Source organism: Vanessa atalanta, chromosome 15, assembly GCF_905147765.1.
Source record: "Vanessa atalanta chromosome 15, ilVanAtal1.2, whole genome shotgun sequence".
NCBI lineage: Eukaryota > Metazoa > Arthropoda > Insecta > Lepidoptera > Nymphalidae > Vanessa > Vanessa atalanta.
The window spans coordinates 10,323,739-10,344,014 of record NC_061885.1 but is presented as its reverse complement, the minus strand read 5'-3'; the positions used below and the strand labels follow the sequence as shown (position 1 = coordinate 10,344,014).

The following is a 20,276-nucleotide window of genomic DNA, read 5'->3' as shown; positions in this document are numbered from 1 at the left end:
TGAGAGATGTTTGTCGTGACTAGAATGTTAACAAATAAAAGCGCTTATAGGCTAAGCTAAGGGCATGCGTTAAAAGTTTGCGCACGCATGAGAAGCTTTAAAAGTTCTTAATTCACAGAAAGAAAATTACTTATTATGGTACACTTTTAAGATTGCATAAATTTTCTTAATAGTAAAGTGTAATCTTACATAATTAAAGGTATTCTGATTAACAAGTTAAAAAGTAAAAGCAAATACTGACCTATAATATAGTACGGTAAATATATTTACAGGCGCACATTAATTTAAATATAATCCGCTGATTCATTAAATATTTTGCTGTCTTAGGAAAACGTTATGTGAAAAAAATAATATGGAAAGATGTAATTCCATGAATACAGATTCTGTTCATTTCCTATTTCTATGTATTGTAAAATTTACCTTTAAATATTTTTTTATGTTGTCTGTGAAAGACGACTACAATATTATATTTTGAAGTATGTTCCGTTGACAGTTGAATGAACTTTACCAATATTATCTGTGAAAAGGATTGTTGTGAGTCAGTCTGCCCATCGGCGTTTTACATTTTCTTGGGAATTCCGCCGTTTAGTGTTTTTGAAGATTAATGCAAAGCATGAAAAATGGCAATAAATTTAGAAAAACATAAACAAGACCTCATTGCGGCGTGGAAAGATGTTTTGGATGAGAAAACAGAGACGAATTGGTAAGAACCAGCTACTATACGCCGACCTACTTGTTAGTGAAATTAAATAAACATCCCATAATAAAATTTACGGATGTAATGTTATTACGTGGCATAATTAATAATTATCGAGCATACAATATTTATACAATAGTCAACTTTCTACTTCGTACCAATGTATTTGTTCTTATTGGTCACGCGTATCTCATGTCTTCAATGATACCGAGTTATCTTTAGTTATTTTATGAACATTGGCTACTATTTATTATTCGATTTCAATAAGTATAATTTAGAAACATTGTTAATAATAACAGTAATAATGCTTGAAAACAAATTGTATATAGATTTCATAGATACATCATAAAATATACATACAACATTTTTAGTATATATTTAATAGATACGTAATTTAAGTGTTTTAGTTATATCATACATTTATTAATTACCATGATACCAAAATTATATTACGCTTATCATAAGAATGGGAATCAAAACTCTATTGATTGATAAAATATATTAATTATATATTATTTATTTTGTTTGAAATATAAATAAACAAAAGCTTATCTAGTTCTTAATAATCAATGCTATATTTATTAGGAATTAATTGTAACATTGATCATTATTATCTTTATGTAAGTTAAAATCTACTTCTAAAGATTATCATTATATTTTACTTGCTACATAATGTTTTGAAATGTTTAAATATAATCATTACAATATTTTTTAATATAGAATATAATATTATTGATATATCATAATGATGATTAACATTTGTTATTTAAATATGTGCCATAATATAAAATTTTATTTTATTTATATGCCGAGTTGTATGAGTAATTAAAGGTTTAACCCCGATCATGCCAATTATATTAATATATAAGCTGTTTCAGCAGATTGTGGTCAAAAACTGATTACATATCGAGCTACATATCATAATGCAAATATTATTTTATTAAATAAAAAGTAGTTTCCCTTAGTGACGCTCTTTTATAATAATTAAATGAATATATATTATGTATGTAGAAATTCATATATATAATATAGTAAATAAATATACATAATATTATTCAAGGTTAATTCAATATTCATATTTTGTGTCACAAATCTAAATCCATCTAATTTATGCTCTGAAAAGCAATCTTCTTAGCTCTGAAGAGCTAGTGTGAGCAAATGCGTCATTGAATTTCCTCTTATTTGTGGGATCCTTATTTCTCATCTGGTTATCTTTAAAGTAAGGGTGAATAGGTGTCATATATCAACTATTTGTCAACCAAAAAAAGGGATTGTTTATCTAAAGAATTGCGATATTATTGTAGATAGATAGTCAATTAAATTGAGCCGAGATGGCCCAGTGGTTAGAACGCGTGCATCTTAACCGATGATTTCGGGTACAAACCCAGGCAGGCACCACTGAATTTTCAAGTGCTTATAATTCATCTCGTGCTCGGCGGTGAAGGAAAACATCGTGAGGAAACCTGCATGTGTCTAATTTCAACGAAATTCTGCCACATGTGTATTCCGCCAACCCGCATTGGAGCAGCGTAGTGGAATATGCTCCAAACCTTCTCCTCAAAGGGAGAGGAGACCTTTAGCCCAGCAGTGGGAAAATTTACAGGCTGCTAAAATATATAATGTTTTTATTTTCTTTAGATCATAATTGTCAATATATATAAAATATTTTAATTCATCCAGTGACAAAGCCACATCTGACCACCATATCATATCCTACCACAATCAAATATGATGATAACTATTTAGTCATTTGTTATCAATAGTTGACATTAAATATGTTTATGTTTTTTTTTTTCAGGGCATTATTTGGCTACGATGGAATGTCAAATGACCTAAAATATGTCAGCAAAGGTGACGGAGGCCTTACAGAACTCATTGACGACTTTAACAGTGGGAAAATACAATATGCATTTTTAAAAGTCGACCTTCCCGACGGTAGCATATCTAAATATGTTCTTATCAACTGGCAGGCAAGTAGATAAGATAAGGATTCTAAGATGTTTTCATTGTAACATGTTCTACAAGTACATATTAGTGATAACAGAGATTAGTAAAGTAAAAATTTGTGTCCTATTCCTGGCAAAAGATCTCTTGAAGAGGAGGCTGCGGAGGCCATCTCATTGCTCCAATGCGGTTTGGATGCACATGAGAAATATTTTCACCTGACACATGTTTCCCCTTTACGTTTTATAACATATAAATATAAAGAGAAATTAAGCATTTAAAAAGTCAGTAATACTCGTCCTAATAAGTTCAGAATAAGGCATTAAAATACATTAAAAATGTAGTCCACAGTTACCTCAAACAAGCACAAATTTAAAAATTTAGGTTAATTAAAGCCTGATATGAATTATTAAAAAAAAAAAAACAGTTGTTAGTAAACCATTGAGAAATAGAATTTAATAAAGATAGAACATAAAGATAGACAATAGAAATTACTAAAGATGTTTTCCGAATAATCGGTAAAGCGGACCATCCGGCCGCATTCTTAGTCGGCGACTATTCGGCAGAGTGCCGACTAACTGACTTCTTTTACAATATGTTTTTCTTGATAAAATGTATATTGAAGAGATTATATCAAGCGAATTTTAGATAAATAATTCAGTTGGCACTGGTTACACTTGGCTTTACGTGAATCATTATCCAATTGGTAAAAAAACAATCCATACGCGAGACTTTTTTTCCACTTTAATGAACAAAAACAGTATTCACACAAAAGAAACCGTGATCGGCTTGACTGATTAATCGGCCGACTAGTCCTCTGTACAACCGACTAATCGGTTAGTCCGCTAGTCGGCCAATGTTATAATCGGCACTAGAAATTACTATCAGACCCAATGGTTACAATAGATATTTATTAAATAAATGAATATAAAATCATATACCACCAACCATTGATTTCTTTTTAAACCGTAAACAAATATAAGATACTAAAGATACCGTAAATTTAAGTATTCCATGAGATTTGCTATTAGCTCCACTATATTGTACACTAGTAACAGTTCTTGATTAATATATATTTTTATAATACAATACCATTCCTGTTAACTACTTACTTATCCACTTTATTATACTTCCAAAATTAACATAAGAGCTTAGTCGACGTCCGTAACGCCATTTTTTCACGAATCCATACTGAATATCATTGATTATTCCAGCTTTCCACCAATTATATCGCGCCAGTTAGATGTCAAATGTTGATTATTTGGCTTTTGTCCCTGGTTGTAATAGACTATACATAGCTTATTTATAGCATTATATCATAAGTGATTTTTATATTGGAAAATTATTTCACAGGGCGAAGGTGCTCCAACAGTCCGTAAAGGCACTTGCGCGAATCACATCAAACATATAGCTCAGTTCTTCACCGGTTTCCACTTGACGATGCACGCGAGGACCGAGGATGATCTAGAAGAAAGAATCATTTTAGAGAAGCTTGCTAAAGCTGGATCGGCGTTTAACTTTAAGTCAAGCAGACATGAGGAGTTACCACCGAGCGGGCCGGTCGGCACGGCATACCATAAAGTTAATCCAGGTGAGACATCAATTACATAAAAATATTTATATTTGCAGAAAATTCAATTACTTAATTTTATAAATAACTTTGTAGTAAAAAATCGTTTCTTGAGTCGATTCGGCTGGAGCCAAACCTGTGTATAAAATAAGGTCAAGCTTACCATATAAATGTATTATCATCGGATCTGAACTAACATGTCAAATTTTAACTCTATGGAATACGAGCCCTTCTTTCACCAGTGAAGGCAATAAGGCTAGGTGTTATACTTTTAATGAACGTTTTTGCACTATTACTCCAAGGTCCAAGGGTTTCAACAGCAAATGGGACAATAATTAGGATTATGACACGAAATTTGGTTCGACTGTTCGCTTCAGCTTTTTCTGATGTGGCGTCGGCTCTTAACATTGTTTCTCGTCTCACACTAGGTCCCGTTCCAATTTCCAGGGAACCAATGTCAGTCCATCTCTTACCATCATCATGACTAATTTCACGGGACTCTGTTAAAGCAGGAACGATGGTGGCAAGAGCCCTTTCTGTTGTATCATTAAGAGAACATTTGTGGATAAGCCTATATGAACTCCTCGGACAAGTGAGACCATGTGAACCGAAAGAGTAATATATAACTGAAATAATTAAAATATTTTGGATAGATACGCACACAGTTAATACAAATAAATTAAAATTCTGAGTAAAATATTACGGTGCTTATGATTTCTAGAGTAATTTCTTTATCACATTTTGCTGTCAAAACTTGTAGTCTAATTTTTGTATGAGTCACCTTGTAGAATATTTATATTTGGCAACGAAATTATGACCTTTTTCAATAGATTCTAGATTCTAACAATAAGAGACCTTTTGTACACTATTTTTTTACTTCAGCAACTGAGAAATATTTGACTCAGAGTCTCTTTAAGAAAACCCCTGAAACGGCTAATCTAAAAACAACTAATATCCACTTTAATTTTATATTCAAACTTCCGATGACATCTTTAAAACGCCATTTTTTCACGTATCCATAGATGATATTAGATCTCGATCAATCAAGTCATGGCAATTCAAGGTCATAGTTGTTTATTTACCTTGACGCCTGTCTGGGCTCGGCTATAGATAGTTGTAACAGTTAAGTAAATGTAACACAATCTATACTGATATAAATATTAATGTAACTGTCTGTCTGTCTGAAACCAAATCACTGAACCGAATTTTTTGAAATTTAGTTGAAGCAATCTTGAACTTAAAGGAGGGACATAAAGTTTTCTTGTCTAATACGTGTCGATCGAACACGAAATCGCAAGCGTAGCCGCGGATGACAACTAGTAAATAATAAATACATAAGAAAATTCACATAAACATTGTTCTTAAATGTCTCACTGCTGACAAAGACTTGCAACGACGCCTTCAGATGTGTCTACAACATTGTTCCATTTATACTTAGTTCGTCTAAAATATGCAGGTTTCCTTACGATGTTTTCTTTACCGTCAAACACGTAACTTTAAACAGATTTATCAACTGAAAAACTCGTCATGATTGTCCGGATTTGAGTGTACAAATATACAATATGTCTGACAAAATATTTAAAAAATATACATTAAGAACTTTTAATAAACATTAGTTCACCATTTTGGTATTCATAATAAACATTGTTAATAAACATCGAAACGAAAATATAAAAACACAATAGGATAATATGGATATGCTGTTCTATTTAGAAATCACACAGCTGCCTTTCTATTTCAAAGTTAAATATGATTAGTTAACGATATAGACACCTATTGTTTGCCATTACCGGAATAACAATGCTATGACCACACATGTGTTGATGCATTGTGTGCTAATCGAGAATGTAAACATTTCTCCAATCCAACAACATTAGTGACCGAGACGCGGTAGATTGTGGCTAGACTGATATATTTCGTCCATTGAAATGACAAACGTGTTGTCGTCTCCACGATACGAAGTTATACTGTCGAGGAAAGTGGCTGAGGAAATTAAGAAGAGAAAAAAGAGTCTTCGACGAGGTGGGATATGTAGGCATAATATGTATTTAAAAATTCATTCTTTTAATTATTAAGCAGTCATAGATATTTTTTAAGAAACAAAAAAAAATTTAAGGATTTATTTCTCTCAACGTTAATGTTTTTTTTACTACTAATAATTTTTAATGTCTTGAACGTCGTTCCTAAGGTGTTCGAAATTCGAATTTTTCCAATTCAATTTTTTTTTTTAATGAGATTCTATTCTTTGCTAGTATTTAGTCACGTATATCTTATATACAGATTAAAATTATTTTAAACAATATTTTTATTACTATGAAATACATTGTATTAATTTATTAATTTATTAAAAAATGGGGAAAGTAAGATAACGGTACATTGAAGCCTCGATTCACATTGCAAAGATTTTATCAAAGTTCCGGCGCGGATTAATCAAATTATTGACATTAATTTCATCATCACATCAACATTCAGAAATGTAATTAGTTCCAGGGCTTTGTACCACCCACTCATTAGATATTATAGCGCTCAAGAGCAGTAGGTACTTAGTATTGTTGCGTTCCGGTTTGAAGGGTGAGTGAGTCAGTGTAACTACAATCACAAGGGACATAACATCTTAGTTCTCAAGGTTGGTGGCGCATTGCCGATGTTAGGAATGGTTAATATTTCTTACAGCGCCATTGTTGTTATAAATATCATAAAAAAAGAATATCAACTTCTTTTATTTCATTGATAACATTAAAGCTTTGGTTTAGTACATTATAGTATCACTCGTACTTCGATTTTTAGTATCCTTATATATAACCAACGAATGTGTACCACTTTAATGAATGAATGTCTGTCGTATGCTAGATGATCAGTGATATAAATTAATGACCAAATGGATAACGATATCTCGATGGAGATGGTAAGATTTTCTGGAATCCCTCTAAAAGATTTAATCTTGTTTAGCGAGTAATACACAAACAATAAATAATTTTTTAAAGGAACTTGGATTTATTGAAAAATATTCAGAATTCAGCCTTTATCCAACAGTAAGCTGAAATTAGTAAGGGTAAAATTATATATTAAAATGATTACACAAATCATGAATTTTTGGATTAGTGGCAATAATTCTAGCAGTACCACTGGATCGTGATTCGTAATATACCGTCGCGATGTGCCTTAACCCCTATGTGTTAGATGTATTGAAATTATTGCTATTTCAATGTTAAACTTTACTAAAATTTTTATTTAATGTCTATTCTAGTTCAAGAAATAAATTCCAAAGAGAGGGATCAATTTTGGTTAAAAGAGGAACAAGAGGAGAAGAAACGAGTCGAAGCTGAAAGGAAAAGAAGGGAAGAGGTGGGTATTCATATATTTTTATTATTTTACATTGCACTGCTTGAATATTGTGCTAGAACTGTGGGAACACATTTATGTTGTTTCAAATAATTGCACTGTAATTGACAGAGTATGGGTAGAGGTGATCGCTTACTATCAGATGGTCCATTGCAAGTATGATCCCATAAATATTGATAAGTTATATTTTGCAAAATTGTTTCTGTTCTTAATTTAAAATTATCTCGATACAGTATAAATGAAAGAGTCTAACATAATCTTATTATGTATATATTTTTTACAGGAGAAGAAGAAATCTGAAGAAGACGTCAAAAGACGGGACGCTTTAGAGGCGGCCAAGAGAGCTACTGCTGAACAACAAAAGTAATTTAAATTTTCAATGGGCATCTGGGGCAACCAACAAGAGAGATTCTGACTATCTCGATAAAGTCAAATTAGAATAATGCTACTAATTATTTTTTTTAAAGTTACCGATGCAAAGAGTATATAATTTATTGCTTATCGACAGAAATGAAAATGTTCAAATTAATTTGTAATATTAGGGCTTCCAAATCTTTAAATCTGGCTCCGGTTTATACGAGTGTACTTGTATGCAATGTAAGCCGTGCGTGCGCAGGGCGGGCGCGGGCGCGGGCGGCGCGGGCGGCGCGGGGGGCGAGGGCGCGGCGGGCGCGGAGGCGCTGCGCCGCCAGCGCTCGGCGGAGGCGCGGCTGCTCATTGGAGCCTCCACCGCCGCCGCGCGGAAGCTGTTCCAGCAGAACCTGGCGCAGGGACAGATCACCACCAGGTCGGCCACCCCCACCCACTACCGACACTAACTCACCTAGGGTTCTTTGCCAATATATGCAGTCTGAACTAGATCTTAATATAGATGGTGGATTTTTACCAGACTGAAAATTAGTAGTAGTCTTTGAGCGGTTAATGTTGAAATTATGGTATAGACAAATTTCGCTGCAAATGTACTCTCGCTTACTTATCTTGTCTGTTTAAAATTTCAGATCCAATTCGATACCAGAGAAACCGGTGCGCAGTTCGGTTATAGCGCAGCGAATAAACACGTTCTCTCAGAACACATCACAACCGGCATCCCCGAGTCATCCCAAATCCCTCCCCGCACCGGTGACCACCCATCCCGCAGTTCCTACGTCGATACCCATCGAAGCCCCCAATAAGGCTGTCCCCATGACCGAGGAGGAGACGATCCAGGCTCTCCTCGCCGAGGAGCCCCAGGATCAACTTAAAACGAGTCCACTGAAAAATATAGACAAAATAAAAATGAGTCTCGAGAGCCCGTCCCAGATACAATACGAGCCAATAATTGATCCGGCGGATCTGAGCCCGAGTACGGAGAACGAGGCGGGATCGTTCAGCGCTATCGGGTACTCGGAATACCAAGAGAACTGCAAAGATACGGGCCTGAAACAGAGCGAGCCGATGATTAAACAGAATATTCTAGAAAACGATATGTTCGATACTTCGTACTCGAGTTCAAATGAAAACGATGACGACGATAGCGATAATAAGTTCAGTACGATAAAGCGGTCGCCGTACAGCAAGAATACAGACGAGCGGGAGCTCAGTCGACAGAATACGGTCATCGAGAATGTCAACTACAAGAAGGAGAATGGAACTACAACGCTAGACGGTGAGATTACTGTTCGATATATCTTAAGTAATCATTTGTATGTGCCAAATTTCAGAATTATTAATTGAAACTTCCTATATCCGACTAGTTGTTGGCCGCGTCTTCAGGTGTTAGGTACAAAAGTAGTCTATGTCCTTCCTTGCAGTTCTTACTTCATACAAAAATTTAATCAAATTCAAAGCAACAGACAGACAGACAAACTGTTACTTTCGTATTTATAATATTAATATAGATTGTGTTAGATTTATGCCTAACTATTACAACTATCTATAGCCGATACCAGACAGGCGTCAAGGTAAATTAACAAATATGACCTTGATTTGCCATGATGTTATTGGTCGAGATCTAATATTAACTATGATTACGTGAAAAAATGGCGTTTTAAAGATGTTACCGAAAGTTTGGATGTAAAATTAAAGTAGATATTAGTAGTTAAGTAGTATTTTATTAAAAAAAATTAAACATACAATAATGGTTGGAATCCTGTTTTTTAAATATAAGAAAATTAAAATTGGCAAAATTTCTATGCAAGCCTCCATAAAATATTTGAGAGATAGGTAGCAACTGTTAGGTACCCTATATTCTTTCTGTCCTCTAACAAAATGTGTGCAAAATTACAATCTAAAACAAAAAAAAACTATTTTCAGATGTCTCTCCTGAGGGTATGGAAGAGGAGAGCACCATATATGAGGATTTGGATGACGACCCCGGACTTACTGCGCGGGCCCTCTACGACTATCAAGCAGGTAGCTCGGATTATATTAATATAGTCCTTAAGGAAGTAGATATTTTTTTTATTTATAATCGGGCAAATAGGCCCAAATTTAAGTTTTGTTCGAATACGAATTTCCACCAGCGTCCTTTGTGGTCATTTTATTTTGGTTCTTTTGAAATAACTTCCTAGTTGTAATAAATTTTTGGAGAGCTGATAAAACGGTTATGTATTATCTATTATATAATCTGCAGGACAAGTTTCATAACGATTTTTTTTGTTTTTAAGGCATTTTTGTGGAAAAAAAAATCAAAAACATATTCACCAATAATTATTAACTTAAAATTATCAACTTATATAAGTAACATTCAAAGTGATACTTTTTTATTATTATGAGTATTACTTTTTTTAGTTATTAATTATATGCCGAAATGGCTCAGTCGAAAGAAAATAGTACTGAGATATCACATGCTTTATTTGATTTTATAATATGAATTCGTCTCGGGCTCGTTGCTCGCTGCACGAAAATACTGTGACAGAGCCTGTATGTGCCAGATAAAATTTGGATGTGTGCGTTATATACAATCAGAGGTAGAAAAAGCCGCTTTTATACTTTACATTGGTATCTTTAATTTGTAACGTTTATACAAACGTGTTTCCAGCGGACGAGTCCGAGATAACGTTCGACCCGGGCGACATCATCACCCACATCGAGCAGATCGACGCCGGCTGGTGGCAGGGGCTCGGCCCGCACGGGGTGTTCGGCCTGTTCCCCGCCAACTACGTCGAGCTGCTGCCCTGCCATCCGCGCTAACTGAACCGCACCGACACTTCGATCGAGATCCTTTCGCCTCGGCTGTGTGCAGGCCCGCCTTTGTATCTACACTCAAACATGAATACTCTTATTTCTCATGTTCTCGTTTCAAGGATGAGTTCGTGAGTTCATTGCAGTAACTCGGGATATCACATCTATGATACCAATGTCGGTCATCACATAGCCAATTTACTCTAGTGACTTCAAAACTTTTAAAAAGGTAGACCAGATGGAACCCCGTATTCTAACCAAACGATCAAACGGGTCGAATTGTTTTCAACAAATAATTTGACCAATGAAAGTCGAAAGGTTTTTGATTGAAAATCCGTTCAGACGATTCAAGTCGCTTTTATCGCAGATTCTGTAGATGATCGAATAAACCCGCTGTTAATATATAAGATAAAATCGAACAAATAGAGTTCACTTTTTTTTTTGTCATGTGTAACGACAAAAATGTGACAGATTTTTATTATGAATTGGATAATTAGTTATTTGTGTATTTTTAACGCTCATTATGTACTGACGACAGTTCGAGAGATATTCGGCCTAAGGACCGTCTCCGCCGGAATCGTATCGCTTTGTGCTTATTAGCTACGAATAATCTTTTTATAGTGGACGTTTTTATTTAATAATAACTATTAATTGATCTCTTTTGGATTATCGTTCGTTTATTGTTCTATGCTTAATATTGCATTTATACACTTACTTATATTAATGTTAGTCATTCTTAAATGCATTTTTATTAATTTACACACATAAGTATTTAATTAATATTTATCTTAAATGTTTTTGAAAGTCTTAAAGTGCATCTTAGAGCGTTTTTTAACAGTCGTTAAAAATTATAAGCTTGACTTTATTAAAGGTACTGTTTCTCGTTTTAATGAGTTGTGAATTTAATTTTACATTATTGTAAGTTTCTCTTGTATCAAATTAGTGATTGAAAATTTTAGTTAGTCGTTTAAAAGTATTATTTATTCACATAAATTTAGATTTGATAAATTCCTACATAATTCAATTTTGATATATATATGATTTTTATTTTGTAAAAAATATTGTTTTCGGTATAAATACTTTAAAATTCTATTAGTAGTTACTTATTTTTATTATTCACTATATACATATATGTCATATATAATATATGTATCAGTTTTCACTTATTTATAAAATTGACTGCCGTTATTATATGTTAATATAATAATAGATAAATATTATGAATTATAAAAAAGCTTGTGTTTAATCTCAGCATTAGTCAAATTACCTATTTTAAACATTTATTAAAATAATATTTCATTAAGTTTCATAAATTGTTTGCTTTACACACAGTAACATTATATATTTGATTTTATTATAACGACCATATTATTTAACCTAGTAACATATTGTTCATACGTATACATATTTAGGCAATTAACTTAATACCCTCGAAATTGTGTCTTAGTAGTGCCAGTCATTTTTACCCAATTTTGTACCATTTTGTACGAAAATTTATGTAATCATATAATTGGCGATATTAATCCCTGTTATTGTCACTAGGATAGTAATTTGTAAGTTTTATATGGTCCAGTCACAAAGTATAGCGATAAAATACACTTTAATTTCAAGGTATGATTAATTTATTTTTTAAACAACTCGTCACAAAATGTAAAATTTAAAGACTCGTGGTAATTTCAGTCACAACTGAAACACATTTGCGTATTTACTATGACTAATAAAAGTATTAGATTTAAAATAAAATCTTCGGAATATGGAACAGAAAGTATGTTGATAGGTTTTGTCGTTTTACTCATTACTATAGAATGTAGTGCAATTAATTAATGTAATTGTTTAATACTTACATAGTCCGCAAATAGAATATCCTTTTTGGATATATTTATAAGATTATTATTATTGTTTCAAGAAATCCATAGCTTTACAAGTAGAATTTTATCAACACATAATAATTTTAGCTTTTGAAACGATCGTAACATTTCCTCAATATGTAAATATGTTTATTTTTCTTACAGATTTTTGGGTCATTACCTACGAAATATTTTGTATAAGATTTGCTATTATCATGTAATTTTATATCTATCAATGTAGGTGCAATTCAAGTTATTTACTAAGCTTCGCTTTGAGAATACGTGGAAATTGAATGATTTATCAGTAACATTTAAGCTAAGTGCCTAAATCTATTGTGTTTTTAAGTTAACTGACAAAATATTTTATGACTGACACGCAAAAAACTCAAAAATATATTTGTTCAAAATATAATTGGTGGGATGTATAAATACTTTATTTTGATTCGAGTTTCGTTATGAATATATTTTAAAATATTCAAAATGAGATGTTAAGAAACTTATGCTTTAATTTTCATGAGGTCTGAAGTCGCGCGTCTAGATGATAAGTTCAGACGAGAAAGAAGTGTTTTAAGGTTTAATTTGATTGACATTATAGTAATTAATAATGATAACATCTGTAATTGTCACATAAAAATAATTATGATGTATTGTTTTTTTTTTAATTATTTGACAAGGAAGCCATATGATAAACGATGTATAAATCTTGTAATATTCCCACAATATGTACCTATGTAATTACGATGTATGTATGTGTATGGTGCTCCGTTGTATTGTATAGGGTGTACATTCGTATCCTATTTTCGAATAAACAAGTCCTAGATAATTGAATAATTTTATTTCATTGCCTTCCATTTAGTTTATATATATATAAATATTTTTTAGAGAATATTAACAATGCCCCATTTTAAGGAACTACTAATATTATTACACTCCAGATAAGCTTTAAGGTTGTGCTAGAAGTGGAGACGAAAATACCCCCATGTGGTCAAGATACATGTTACATCTCTAAGTAAACTAGAAAGACAACAATTAGTTTTGAAAATATTTATTTATAATTGATTTTAAACTTAGCCTGAAGTTTTTAAATAATAAGTAACAAATATTTATTGCATAATATCAGAGAAGACACCATGCTTTGGTAAGGATATTTTGTTAACTACATCGGGAACAACCTGGAACAAATGCATTATTACTAGTTTATAATCCAGCAGTACTATTTTAATGAATTAACTTGTCAAGATAAGATGAATAAAAATATATATGAAACAATTACCAAGAGTAAAAGTGTGATTGTGTTATTATATTACTAATAGCATACCTTTGCATCAAAATTCTAGTTTTTATTATTCAACTTTGAATTATTGTTCATCTATCGAGTCCCACTAGCAAGCAACGCAAGCAAGACCTGTGGCTCATGTACGTAAAAATAAAAAGCGAAGACTCACCTTAACTCTTATTTCTCTCGGCATGAACTCGTGAAAGAAATTGTAAAATTCGAAATGTGTCTTTACAATGTTGAGTCGCGCCATTTCTTTCTTGAGCGTATCCACGGCCTGCTCGCTCGGACCGCGTCGAGCCTCGCGAGTGAACGCGTACAACAACTCTACCAGGCGTTCTGCGCGTACACGAGCTTTGTAGTCGTATCTGAAATTTTTTCAGGTAAAATTAAAACCAATAAAACTTTTACAATCATTTAAAAATTGACCAAGGTTAAATAGTTGGTCAATGTTACATTTTTAATCCAGACAAATGTTACCAAGTAATAGTAGTAGAAAATTATTTCTTTATTACATAAGTTATAAAGCTTCTATATTCCATTATCATTATTCATTAAGTAAAAATTATGTATAAAATATATATGTATCCTGTACTTACTTTGGTTCCAATTTATTTTCTAAGAATTTATACAGTCTCTTTGTGATCCACGATGCGTTGCTTGGTTGAAACCTCTTTGGTGGTTTATACTTCATATCTTCTAATACTTCTGAGGGTAACATGTTTATTGGAATAAGCGAGGATTTTGTTTGTTTTGGTTTTGGGTTATTTTGCGCTGGTTTCATGCGTCTAGCTGGTATCAGAGGCATTTTGAATGAATTGAATGAGTCTCTTGTTGGAACTTTCAGAGAGGCGCGGACTTCATCTTCCTGTAAATAATACATAAAAGTCATAATAATGTAAGATAATACTGGGCCAATTTTAGATAATTTTATATAACCTTGATTTGGTAAGAACCTTTTAATTATTATTATGATTGGGTTTTAATAAGATCAAAACATACCATTTTACGTTTTTTCTGCAGATTTTCTTGTTTAATCTTCTGTAAATACAATTCTAAGGTGGTCTGTCTCGTCCGCGCCGATATTTCATGGTCTGAAGGTTCCTCAACTGTCTCATCAACATGCATGGGTTCTGTCTCTTGATACGAATCAAACGCCGGCAGTTCTGTTGAATTAGCCTGAGGTAGTTTCGTGTTGTCTGCTAGAACTTCGTTAAAGTTGGTATTTCGTTTAGCTGATTTTTCCATAACTAAAGCTCGCAGTGACTTTCTGGGCGTGAAATCTTTTCCCATAGTCAATCGAATTGTTTTGCGGGTTGTTCTATGTGAATCCCAACCCGAGCCTTCCGCACTAGAATCCCTTGTACCATCCGTTATTCCCGTACTCTCCCGAACTGGAGCTAGGCTTGGTCTTATATTTAAATTTTTGATTATACTTTTTGTTTTTCTAATACTCGTATTGCGACCTTTGGCTGTGAAAGATTCCATTTCACTTCTTTTGTCATGTAAGATTGCTTCGGGTGAATTAACAATAGTCATGTTTTTCTTTCTATGCCTTCCTGTTGTGTCGTGATCTTCTAATTCATCAGGAACAATTTCATTTTCACCTACTTCATCATTAACTATGTCACTTTGTTCTTGCCCAGACTCCATTAGCTCTTCCTCTTGTACATTTTCACTCTGAGATAAATTACTTTCATTTTGCACATTATCATCTGTTTCCTCATTGTCACTTTCTTCTGGATTTTCAGTTTCGTTTAGTTCTTCTGTTTCACTTTCATTTTCGTCTTCTTGGTTCTCCATTTCTTCAGTATGTTGTTCTTCAGTTTCACTATGATCAACTTCAGCTTCATCGCTATCATTTTGTACATCGTTATGAGTATCATCAGTCTCTACCTCTTCCTCGACATCAATGGTTTCTTCATGTTCAGATTTATCGCTGTCATTTAGTTCATCATTAGGAGCTTCATTGGTCTCTACCTCTTCTTCGGCCACTATGGATTCTTCATGATTTTCAGAACCATCACTATCATTTTGCTCATCGTTAACAGTGTCATTGGTCTCTACCTCTTCTTGGGCTTCTATAGATTCTTCATTTTCTACCTCTTCTTCGGCTTCTATAGATTCTTCATGTTCAGATCGATCGCTATCATTTTGCTCTTCATTGAGAGTTCCATTAGCCTCTACCTCTTCTTCTAAGGATTCTTCATGTTCGGATCCATCGCTTTCATTTTGCTCATCGTTAAGAGATTGATTAGTGCCTACCTCATCTTCTCTAGATTCTTCAGGTCCATATTTATTGCTATTATTTTGCTCATCGATAAGAGATTTATTAGTATCTTCCTCTTTTTCAGCTTCTTTACGTTTTTCATTTCGTTCATCTTGCTCATTACTATCATGTTTACTTTCACTTTGCGTTTTATTTTCATCACGGGTATTTTTAATTTTGTTGTGTTGTTCATCTCCTTTTTCTGGACTTTTAGGTTTGTCTAAACTCTCACAGTCTGCTTCCACTATTTTATTAGAATCGATTTTAGTTTTTTGATGATTATTTCCATCTATATTTATGGTGTCACTTTCATCCGTTCTGAATTCACTTTCGTTTTCTTTTTTGTCCGATTTTTTTATTAAACCTTGATTTTGATGCTTATTAGGTTGCAATTGCTCTTTAATATGTATGTTTGAATTGTCTTGTTCATCTCTGTCTTTTAGTGTCTTGCTTTTTTCATGCTTTTCGTCGTTATCATCAGTTTTTTTCATGTGAAGTTCTTTTAAAGTTTCATTTTTAACATCATTATCCTCTTCCATTAATTGATTACTACTTTCATTTTTATTAATATTATTGGTTTTGTTGATATTGATTGATGGATTAACTTGTTCATCATCATTTTCATACTCTAAAGTGAAATCTAAATCATCATCTTCATCATCGTCAGGAACATGTTCTGTTGATATATTTTGTATTTCATTTTCTATTAAGTTTGTTTCCATATCGTTTTCAATTTTTTGTTTACTATTATTACCACATTCATGTACTAAACCTTTATCTGAAACACTTTTGCTAAATTTAAGTATATTTTTTGATTTATTGGTAATTTTTGAATCTTCCATATCATTGGAGGAGCTTTCTCTCATTGATTTGCTTTTATTCCTTGTAAGCCTGACATTATTTGAATTATTGACAATTTGATTATTTTCTACTATACACTCATCATTATTTATTTTTGATGTTAAACTCAAATTTCCTTCTTTTATTGTTGATTTTGAAGAATTTTTAGATTTATTCTTCGAATTAATTGACTTGTTAGACTGCCTAGTTTTATTCACTGTGCTATTGATATTAGTGGTTTCCGATTCCTTTGCCTCAGACAATTTGCTTAATTTAGCTCGCTTCACTGGTGTTGTACCAGCTTCTTCAAGCTGATTTTCGACCATTGTCGAGGATGGAAGGAGTTTCCAGTCGTCCATTTCAAGATCGATACTTGGTGTTGGAGAATGAGCTATACCCCGCGAGGTGGAGCTTTCACGGCGTTTTTGTGCCATGTTCTTTTGAAATCCAAACACTTTTGGTTGTATATCTGGAATTTCATCTTCACTTTCGGACACAATGAAGTCAGCAAACATATTCTTCCGTTTAGTACCCGGTCGATTACCAAAAAGGTTTCGAACTTGCCCCTTTACCTCTGCTGTTGGCATTTCTTTTGTTTTATTAACTGATTTTGAGGATATGTTTAATAAGGCAGCTGGAAAGGCAGGCTTTGTTCTTGGTCTAGGAGCTTGATTAAATAGATTTTTCGGTGCAATTTTAATTTCTTTTTCATCAACATGGCTCTTTTGGAGTTTGGCTAATGTTTCTCTATTGTCAATGATATGTCCAAATTTCTTTTGCGTTTGATTTTCTTTTTGTGTGAATAATTTTCTTTGTGGAATTACTATACTGTTTATAGATTCCCCATCACTACTCTCTGGTAAATCTATAGAGTAATTCTTCTTTTCTTGACTGAAATAAAATAAAATAAATTATCAATTGTGTTTTTAGTTTATGTTTTATTTATAATTGCATAAATTTAAAAAACTGAAATGTAAAGTAAATTAGTAATTGTGAGTTTGCTATTTGGCAGAAAAGAATATTATTATTTTATTAAAATATTACATAATATGGTATTTGAAAAATGACAATGACAATAAAGTAAGAGTGAATAAATACTATATTTACTTTATTGTTATATGAGTTGCTGATAGCAATCATATTCCCCAATTTTAGAACAATTGAACTGCGGTTGTTAAGCAAAAATTGATGCGATGAGCAGTTACTGGAAATATTCTTAAGAATTTTCTAGAAGGAGAGGCAAATATATGAGTGAACAAATAATGTAAAAATGTTTTACCTCAAAATTTCAACATCAAACTCATCTGCCACATTGTTGACCTCAGGAATGTCTCTATTTTCTAAAACATCCATCACATCTCTGGAATTCTCACCTAGCTTTTTCCACCAACTTTTTCCTAAAATTAATTTAAGTATTTTATTTTACAAATTTTCTATTTTCGCTAACATAATTATTAGCAACAGTCAAACAAGGAGGCCATAGCCCTCCTGAATTTCTGTACAGAAAAAATATAATAAGCTATGCAGTAAATATAACCTACTGTAGTTTTTATCCTAATGATAAATACTACAATATATTTAAATAGCAATATATAAATACCTGAGTATTATATACCAACCAATTTACAAAAGTATTTATGTATTATTTATAAAAATAATGTCATAAGTAATTTTATACACAAAAATTTTTACACAGAGAAAACAACAGAAAGCAGAAAATAACAGCAATTACTTTCTGAAGTGAAGAATCTCTGCAAGATCTTCAAATATAGAAAAACTTGACCCTGGAGCCATTTTGGATTTGAAAATTTAACATTAAACACTCTCTTTTATTTATTCTTTTATTAAAATAAGTCTATAATGTGAATATACATCATATTGCTATAAACATTATGTGACACAACTTTAAATTATTCCTTTATTTACAAAATCATCACATAGAAAGTCTTGAGATAATAAATAGATTGAAAGAATATAATAGAGACATCTTTATAAGCCAGAAAAGCTTGCAGTGGATGAAAGTTAATAAAAGATTATCAAAAACTTACGACCAGGGATTTCAATATCTGTATCATCATTTAAAACAGATTGTCTGTTTGCAATAGGTGTCAATTTGAAGGAGTCTGATATTAGAGTAGTCAGACGTAATGATGTGTTAGATTTGGCAGAACACACACTGTGGCTACGTCGTGAAGTGCGTGTATGAGGTGTTGTTACACCCTGTGAGCGAGCTGGTGACACTTTTCTTGTGCTAGGCATTTTAGTTCCTGAAAAATAGGTATTATTATTTCTTCATATGATTTATGTCGAGATTGAAAAAGAAAAATTATCAAATATTATATCTAGTATATATATTCTAGAAAAATAATGTTTCAATACAACCGGAAATACATTTGCCTTAAATAAAGTAACAAAAAGCACATTCATGTTGATATTAATATTGACAAAGACAACAATATATTTAAAACTTGAGATTTAATTTCGTCAAAACTAACAATAATCACAATGAATATCATACTTTTTTCAAATATTCAAGTACAAATGGTTAAGTTTATTGAATTATTATAAAAACTAGTTTTAATAAGCGCAACATTAGAAACATTACATACGCAAGAAAAATTTCGAGTAAATTTAGAAAAAATATAATATATCTGAATTAGGTACTTACGAATAGTATTAGTATATAATGAAATATCACTCGCTTTCGCTAATACATTAAAAATAACTTAAAATTCCAAATTACTATAAAAAAAACCTTATTCGAACATCTCTGTTATGAAACAAACTTATTTTAGAAGTAAAACAAAACAAAGTTTAAAATATTAAAACTGACATTAGATATATGCAACGGTTTCGTCGTCAAGTTTGAACTTTAATATCGAAACGTTTCGTTTCACGTTTGTCAATTCTTGTCAAGGCAAATATTATTATATTTGAGTTTATTTCTAAAAAATAATGTATACATTTTATTCATTAGTTATTAATTTATATTTGAAATTTAATTATATTTTTTCTATTCACACTATAAGTTACTGTGAGAAGAACATTTTAATAAATAATATAAAATATTATTTGTCACAGATAAAAAATAAAAGGCGTTTAACGGTATTGATGAATTAAAATTGATCCTTATAATTAATATTCAATAATCAATTATATAATTACGATATGAGGTTAGCAACTAAAGTCAAGTGATTTCAACCATGTTATGCGTAATAACTTAGCTTCAAAGCTTATAAACGCTTGTCTGGGTATACTAACCACTAATCATAATAGATTCTCCCACCAAGCTGTTATGCTTCATATTTTTGTGTTCTGGCTTGATGTTT

General features: G+C 32.1%; 2 protein-coding genes across 2 annotated transcripts; one reads left to right on the top strand and one right to left on the bottom strand.

Moving 5' to 3' along the window:
• The first annotated feature begins 543 nt into the window (after positions 1-543).
• Positions 544-11,794, top strand: LOC125069430 (drebrin-like protein B). Its single transcript, XM_047678923.1, has 9 exons — positions 544-703; positions 2,496-2,667; positions 3,995-4,232; positions 7,459-7,556; positions 7,837-7,916; positions 8,170-8,340; positions 8,552-9,198; positions 9,846-9,944; positions 10,573-11,794. The coding sequence occupies exons 1-9, from the start codon at positions 621-623 to the stop codon at positions 10,722-10,724; spliced, it is 1,740 nt and encodes a 579-aa protein (XP_047534879.1). The 5' UTR covers positions 544-620; the 3' UTR covers positions 10,725-11,794.
• A 1,716-nt stretch (positions 11,795-13,510) lies between these two features.
• Positions 13,511-19,667, bottom strand: LOC125069505 (putative leucine-rich repeat-containing protein DDB_G0290503). Its single transcript, XM_047679022.1, has 7 exons — positions 19,616-19,667; positions 18,996-19,214; positions 18,227-18,344; positions 14,841-17,838; positions 14,438-14,706; positions 14,008-14,206; positions 13,511-13,734 (listed from the first exon to the last, which is right to left on the bottom strand). The coding sequence occupies exons 2-7, from the start codon at positions 19,204-19,206 to the stop codon at positions 13,666-13,668; spliced, it is 3,864 nt and encodes a 1,287-aa protein (XP_047534978.1). The 5' UTR covers positions 19,207-19,214; positions 19,616-19,667; the 3' UTR covers positions 13,511-13,665.
• Between the last annotated feature and the right edge of the window lie 609 nt (positions 19,668-20,276).